Raw genomic sequence first — 8,205 nt, forward strand, 5'->3', positions numbered from 1 at the left:
TTTTTCTCCCTCTACAAGTCCCAGATTCTTTACTCTCTTCTCCCCCAAACTATATATGCTTCCTTTCTGTATCTTAATTAAATTAAATACATAAAAAGGCCTTTGAAAAATATAATATTCATTATAAAAGTTCTAGAGAGTTTGGGAATACAAAGGACATACATCAACATAAAAAAAAGCAGTTTACAGTAAGTCTATAGCTAACATCAACTTAAATGGAGAGTAACTATAAGCAACTCCACTAATATCAGGAACAAAAGAAGATTGTCTACTTGTCTACTCTCTCCATGCCTACTCAGTATAGCTAACTGTGTTAGCTAGAGAAATAATAATAATAAAAAAAAATGAGGAAGATCAAGAGGATTCAGATAGGAAAGGAAGTAATCAAAATATCTTCATTTGCAAATGCTATGATAACATGTATATGTGATCCAAAAGTTTTCACAGGGAAACTCCTATAGCTGATACAAACTTTCAGCAAATTCAATATATACAAAATTAATTCACAAAAATCAGTAGCTCTTCTATATACAAATAAAAAAAATTCGATTCCCTTTGAGTGAGAGAAACTGTGCTAAATTATTGAGAAATAAACAGGCAATAGTTCAAGGTGAGAAATCAGAATTGTTTATACTTCAAATATTGTAGCACAGAATGCATAACTTAATTCCTTTACATATTCCTGGCTCTTTCTTACTGATAAAGTAGTCAAGATGTTATTTTTGGCTTATATTCTATGAACCTAAACAATCCAATACCACTGAAAGTTGTATGTAAATATTTTATTTGAAATAGCGTCAAGTGCATCCACACACATCTTCCAATTTACATCTTAAGAATTTTTTAAAATATTTATTTATTATTTATTATGTATATGATAGTCTATCTGTGTGTATGCTGAAGGCCAGAAGAGGGCACCAGACCTTATTGCAGATGGTTGTGAGTCACCATGTGGTTGCTCGGAATTGAACTCAGGACCTTTGGAAGAGCAGGCAATGCTCTTAACCACTGAGCCATCTCTCAAGAATTTTTTCTTATTTGAGAGGCTATGATTTTATTCAATAACTTATTTTAAAATTAACTTTGTTTACAACAGTTATGATATTTTAATAATATGCACCAGCTATATTACATGTACAATAACTTTGTAAGATATTATGTGCTATTCTCCAAATTTTGTGAAGAGTGTGAAACAAGCTGGCTATGTCTTCCCATTCTGTTTTTACTTCTAGGTATTCTAGATTCTTACAAAAGGAAGCTATGTCTCTGTCAGATGGAAATAACAGCGGGGCCATTTTCACCCTCTTGGGCTTCTCAGATTACCCAGAATTGAAAGTCCCTCTCTTCTTGATATTTCTCACTATCTACAGCATCACGGTGGTAGGCAACATCGGCATGATCCTCATCATCAGAATTAACCCCAAACTGCACACCCCCATGTACTTCTTCCTCAGCCACCTCTCCTTTGTGGATTTCTGCTACTCTTCCATTGTTGCTCCAAAGATGTTGGTAAATCTAGTTATAATAGACAGAACCATAACATTTATAGGATGTTTGGTGCAATTCTTTTTTTTCTGTACTTTTGTGGTAACTGAATCTTTCTTATTAGGAGTGATGGCTTATGACAGGTTTGTGGCCATCTGTAACCCTCTACTCTATACAGTAGCCATGTCTCAGAGGCTCTGTGCCTTGCTGGTGTTAGGATCCTATGCTTGGGGTGTAGTATGTTCTTTGATACTTACCTGTTCTGCTCTGAATTTATCTTTTCGTGGTTTCAACATGATCAACCACTTCTTCTGTGAATTCTCCTCTCTCCTTTCACTTTCATGTTCTGACACATCTATCAGTCAATTGTTGCTTTTCATTTTTGCCACTTTTAATGAGATCAGCACACTCCTTATCATTCTCTTGTCCTATGTGCTCATTGTTGTTACCATTCTGAAGATGAATTCAGCCAGCGGACGGCGAAAAGCCTTCTCCACTTGTGCTTCCCATCTGACAGCCATAACCATCTTTCATGGCACAATCCTATTCCTATATTGTGTGCCCAACTCCAAGAACTCTAGGCACACTGTCAAAGTGGCCTCTGTATTTTACACAGTGGTGATCCCTATGCTGAATCCTTTAATCTACAGTCTGAGAAATAAGGATGTCAAGGACACAGTAAGAAAAATAATAGACACTAAAGTCTTTTCTTCTTGAACACATTACACAAGTACGTCCTTTATTTAAAATGTGTCTGTAAAGGTTGACTAAATACTTTCTTTTAAAAGAAATATAGTTAATATTGTGGATTTTAGCAAATTGAGTTTTATTCTGGAAGAATAAATTCAACTTTTGTCCTTTATTTTATGAAAAATAAAAGTAGTCTATATCCTTTTATTATAATAGGTCAAATATGTTATTCAATAACATACTTGGTTAAGAATTTTTTTATTTCTTGATTGTTGTTAGCTCATTCAGTATGTGAAGACAAATAATTACAAAATATTACAGATCTCAAAACAGCTAGAAAAATGATACCTAATACACTCACACTGAAGTAACAGTAGAAGTTTCAGGTAATTATATATTATTTGTCCAACATTTATATGAACTTATAGGAGATACCTTATAATCTGTACAAAAGTATGGATCAAAAATTAAAAGTAATTTTAAAAGCCTTTATTTATTTCATACATGATGTAAAAATATCAATCACTCTTTAAAAATATCTGTCATTTCTTCACTGAGAATTTCATAGAAGTATGTGGTGTATTTTTATCATATCCACTCCCCAAGACCCTACCTCTATCTCCTCCTAGGGTACACCAAAATATCACCCTCACAACTTCATGCTTCCTCTTCCTTTTGTGAAGACCACTGATCCCTGTTAGTTCTCTTATATTGTCATGAATGAATGACATCTAACTGGAGCAAGAGCAATGTACTAGGAATCATTAATGTCTCTGCTTCTCTCAGGAGTCATTAACCTCCAATAGCTTGTCAACTAAGAAATTTCCTGTGTTCCTACCATATCCATTTTTAAATGTTAATTATTTTGATCTTGTGTGAGATTTATGATAATGATTACAGTTAATGTGAGGGCAAAAGCACAAAGTCCCTGTCATATTGGGAATAATTCATATAACACTGCTTGTATATTAAAGAAAATATTCCAAAAACAACTCCTAGAATGGGATAATATTGTCTAGAAGTTTATTCTGCTTTTAAATATCCCTTCCAGAATGGAGGAGGAGATTCATAAGACTCAAATAGTAAATGAAATGTCATGTATCTCTGAAGCAGAGACATAAGACTCTGAAAAAAATGTCAGTAAATTCTTGAAACTGTACAGTGAGTTACCTGCCAGTTATAGAGAGTGCTAGGGTAGCAGATTTCATGAGTCCTCACCTGCACTGGCTTGAGCTTTTCAGTTATGAAGCTACTTATGAGTCATCTCTTTCCTGTAAGCAATTCTTCAACTTTGCTTATAGACTCAGTATAAATTTATTGATGCTTCTAGTTTGACTTGGGTGTATTGGTTGCTTTAGTTCTATACTGGGTTTCCTTTCTGGACTGAATTACCTGGGTATGTACTGTCTCCCTAGAAAAAGTCTGTCACACCAAGGAGACTATCTTAAGCAGAATTTCTATTGCTGTTAAAAGACATCATGGCCACAGCAATATTTACAAAGAAAAGTATCTAATTGGAATGTCTTGCTTATAGTACAGAGGTTAAGTCCATTATCATAATAGTGAAACATGGCAGTATGAAGGCCCAGATGGTGCTGGGGAATAAACAGAAAGAGTTCTCCATCTTTCAAAAGGAAGGACATCGATTGTGACACTGGAAGTAGCTTGAGCATAGGAGAACTCACATCCTACCACCACAGTGACTCACCTATTCCAACAAGGCCACACCTACTCCATCAAGCCATACTTCCTAATTGTACCACTCCTATGAGTTTATGGGGACCAATAACATTCCTTAGTAGATTTAAACCTTTTGTTCTAAGCTTAGTTTACAAAAGGTCTCTGGAGTAGTTTGAATGTTATTGGTCCAGAGACCTTTTGTAAACTAAGCTTAGAACAAAAGGTTTAAATCTACTAAGTATAGTGAACTTCAAAATCTCAGCAACTAAACAAGAACAAATCAATTGACACCAAATGAAGAGAGAAGGCGGGGGGATAGATAGAATAATGCCTTCATATATACACCTAAGATAATCACCCTAGCCCTGAGACCCCAGGAAATTGGGCGCACTTTGATTAAGAAATGTGCGTTGGAGTGATGAGAAAGATGGCATATGTCCTGGACAGATGGGAGATAAAGGGAAGCAGAGCAGTTCCTACTCTGTGCAAAAAGGTGGAACTGGAGACACAAAGGTGGCGAGGAAAAGGCCCATATGAGGAGCTGGTGCACCCAGCTGAGGCAATGATGAGGTCCTGGCTCCCACTACTGATGAAAGCTATGTCTGAGTCTCTGGTCCTACTACAGCTGTGGTCTGTGTAGACAACATACGCCCGTGTTACCACCGAAAGCCATGCAGATGTCCATGACCTGGGCTGCTGTTTGAAATCATGTGGATGTTCAAGGTCTCCATTGAGCTGGTTTCTCCCGTCACCAATAGCTGTGCAGCAGTATAGGCAGTGAACTGAGTTTGAGTTAGTTGGACCTACGCCTTGCCAGGGCGGCTACTGTCTAGCCACTGCAGAGCTGTGAAAATGGTGTCATGGAGGAGAGCTGGCTCTGGGTAGACTGAGAAGAGGAGAGGCTTGGCAGAGACCCAGGCTGACCAATTACACTGACACCTAGGCCCACACCAACATCTACCCCAGTTGTGACCTACTGAAGGACATGAAGGATATGGTCCTGCAGATCCACAGGCACAAGATCTCCATGACTTGGGGCAATAGCAGGATATCAAAGAGGAGCTTCAGTGTAAGTTCAGTACTGATGAGGTAGCAGAAGCTAGGGACCTTGAACAAAACTAAGGACTCATCGCAATGAACATTTGCAAATAAACTGGGACAAAGGGTATCCTGTGTGACACACGGCAGCTTCCAATGTCATTACAATTAAAAAATAAAGATGAAGAGGTGGGAAAGACAGAGGAGAAGAGTGGTAGGAATATGGAAGAATTGGATATGTGACAACTGTGGCTATTATTAGACAGGTTATAATTAAAAGAGGAACATGTCATTGCCCAGAGGAATCAGTGACATTATTTTATTTTAATTTGTTATTTTCTTTTGGGAGGAGGTTACAAGCATGATATTACAGCAACCAATGTTGTTTACTTTAAATCTGCAACAAAAAAAAAAATGTACCTGTTAGCAGGTCATTGGTGAGGAGGGATTGATAGGACAATACCATACCTTGCTGAACTGTTGGTTATTGGTGGATTGTGGAGAAGAGATAATCGTTGTCTTTATTTGAGTGTTCCAATGTGAGCCCACCAATCTCTTGTGATATTCAGAAACATGTGGTCATACATAGGTACTTGGTTGAACTCAGTGGATCACAAGACAAAATCCAAAGATAAAAATTTTTGGAGATAAAAATTTCTGAAAAGCACTCTCCTGAATTATTGGTGATATGAGTTCTTGGGAAGGGACAGTAATGGCTTAAAATGTGTTCCTAATGCTGATCCACCATGTTCTAATTGACAGTTTCAAACCCATTTCTGGTTGACATAAGTGTATTACAAAGCAAATAGGTTTTTACACATTGTTCTCATGCAAATTCATATATAGATCATATCACATATATACAAAACACACAGAAAGTAATACTTCAGCACAATAATATGTTTATTGAATGCCTTGGCACAGCATTGTGTTTGTAGTTCTTAGTTATATTCATCCGATTTCTAGAATAAATTATAATCTTAATGATAGATTTACAAAATGCCACACTTTCTTTTCATGGTGGCCAAATTAAAACAAGCAAACATACAAACAAAAAACCCAACAGCAATAAAAAAGACCAAGCTTCTTTAAAATGCTTTATTTTTTTTCTTAGGTGCATATGCTATTTTCAGGGGGTGTTTTCTACATGCCATGGTTCCACGTGGAAGTCAGAGAACAGTTCAGTAAATCTAATTTTCTGCCTTCATATTTCCTTTGGGTCAGGAGATCAAATTCAGATAATCAGGATTACATTGCAAACATTTAGCCCACTGAACCATCTCAGCAGCATTTTGTTTTTTTTTCCTTTGTAAAATTATAAAAAAATAAAACTTTAAAATTCCCATATGCATTTTCTATTTCCTTTTTCAAAATTGCTTGGGTACATTCTGTTTTCATTCTTATATACTGGCCATCTACTTCAAAAACTAATATTATTATTATTATTATTACATAATATTAGATTATGCCTTATCATAGTGGATATATCTACTTTTTCATCACACATGTTCTTTGAAAATCTCAAATATATGGTGTCATATAGAACGGGATATGGAAAGTCTATTACATAAGTTGCTTTCATGATATGTGTCTTTAATCTTTAAAATGTGATTATAAATTATAGTGCTATTTCAGTTTGGGGGTGGAATATTAATGATTAGTAGATTCTCTGCTTTATTTCCGAAAAGTAAATGCAGAGAAAAGGGAATTCTATTTTTAAAACTCCCACTTCTTTTTAGTTTAATTTATTAATTTCAGTGTGATATTACACTTAAAGTTTCTAAAACTGCTTTACTAATTCCAGCATTGAAGTTCTTGAGAAGATGAATTGAGGAAAATTATCAATTTTACCATCATTGCTTTTCTAATTGTATCCTTCACATCTTTATTCCTCAGGCTGTAAATCAGGGGGTTGAGCATGGGGATCACCAGTGTATAAAACAAAGAGGCCACTTTGAATGTGAGCTTTGAGTTCTCTGATTTGGGCACAGAGTACAGAAAAAGGATAGTGCCATAGAAGATGGTGATGGTTGTCAGGTGGGAAGCACAGGTAGAGAAGGCTCTGCGGCGTCCACTGGATGAGTGCATCTTGAGTATGGTGACAAGGATGAAGACATAGGACAGGAGGATGACAAGGAAACTGCTGACAGCATTCACAGTGGAGAGTGAGAACAGGAGGATTTGGTTAACGTGAATGTCTGAGCATGAGAGGGCTATAAGTGAGGAGAACTCACAGAAGAAATGATCGATTGTGTTGACACCAACAAAGGATAATTGGACAGCAGAGCATGTCATCGTCAAGGAGCATGTCAGTCCCCATGCATATGATGCCCCTACCAGACTGATGCAGAGTTTCTGGGTCATGGTTACTGTGTAGAGCAGTGGACTACAGATGGCTACAAAGCGATCATAGGCCATAACCACTAATAAGATGGATTCAGTTACAACAAAGATAGCAAAGAAAAAGTATTGCACTATGCATTCTAAAAATGAAATGATTCTGTCTTTTGCAACAAGGTTCACCAGCATTTTGGGAGCAATGACAGAGGAATAGCAAAAATCCACAAAGGAGAGGTGGCTGAGGAAGAAGTACATGGGGGTGTGCAGTTTGGGGTTAATTCTGATGATGAGGATCATGCCGATGTTGCCTACCACCGTGATGCTGTAGATGCTGAGAAATACCAAGAACAGTAAAAGTTTCAGTTCCGGGTAATCTGAGAAGCCCAAGAGGGTGAATATGGCCCCACTGTTATTTCCATATGTCAATGGCATGGTTTCTCTTCTGTAGAATATAGAATTTATCCAAAAATAAAAATAAAATAGAGAATGAGGGAGCAGGGTGAGTTTTTTATGTCTATACAGCTGCAATATGTTATAGTTCTTGGATTAAAAAGCAGATTACTCTTTGAACAGCTCAATTTTGAGCTGCTCAGAAAATGAAAGGTCACACATTTTAGAATTTTAGAAAGTTATTTGTTCAGCTTCTTAAAGGAAATACAATTACTTAGTTAAATTGTATGCCAGAATGTAACTTTTAGTAGTTATTGTTGCAATAACAGAGAATTGTTTTACCTTCCTCTAGTTAATATATACCTAATACAGTAGCCTCTCATTTTCATTATATGTATTCATAAACTATTAGCCCATATAATACAAATTTTCATAACCCTCTATACAATGATAATAATACAAATGTTTACACATAATTTATATCATATAATAATATATTTAATAGGCATATATATGAAATACTATGTACATTTCTGTTATTCTGTATTGGATCTGAAAATGGTTGTGTATCTTACCCTGGGA

General features: G+C 36.2%; 2 protein-coding genes across 2 annotated transcripts; one reads left to right on the plus strand and one right to left on the minus strand.

Annotated features, from left to right (window-relative positions):
- The first annotated feature begins 1,260 nt into the window (after positions 1-1,260).
- LOC101985639 (olfactory receptor 5D18) lies at positions 1,261-2,202 on the plus strand. The gene has a single exon (XM_005363266.1). It carries the CDS (start codon positions 1,261-1,263, stop codon positions 2,200-2,202), a length of 942 nt encoding a protein of 313 aa, XP_005363323.1.
- A 4,485-nt stretch (positions 2,203-6,687) lies between these two features.
- LOC101993649 (olfactory receptor 5D18-like) lies at positions 6,688-7,665 on the minus strand. Its single transcript, XM_005363454.1, has one exon. The coding sequence runs from the start codon at positions 7,663-7,665 to the stop codon at positions 6,688-6,690; it is 978 nt and encodes a 325-aa protein (XP_005363511.1).
- Positions 7,666-8,205: the final 540 nt, after the last annotated feature.

This window comes from Microtus ochrogaster, linkage group LG9 (assembly GCF_000317375.1).
Source record: "Microtus ochrogaster isolate Prairie Vole_2 linkage group LG9, MicOch1.0, whole genome shotgun sequence".
NCBI lineage: Eukaryota > Metazoa > Chordata > Mammalia > Rodentia > Cricetidae > Microtus > Microtus ochrogaster.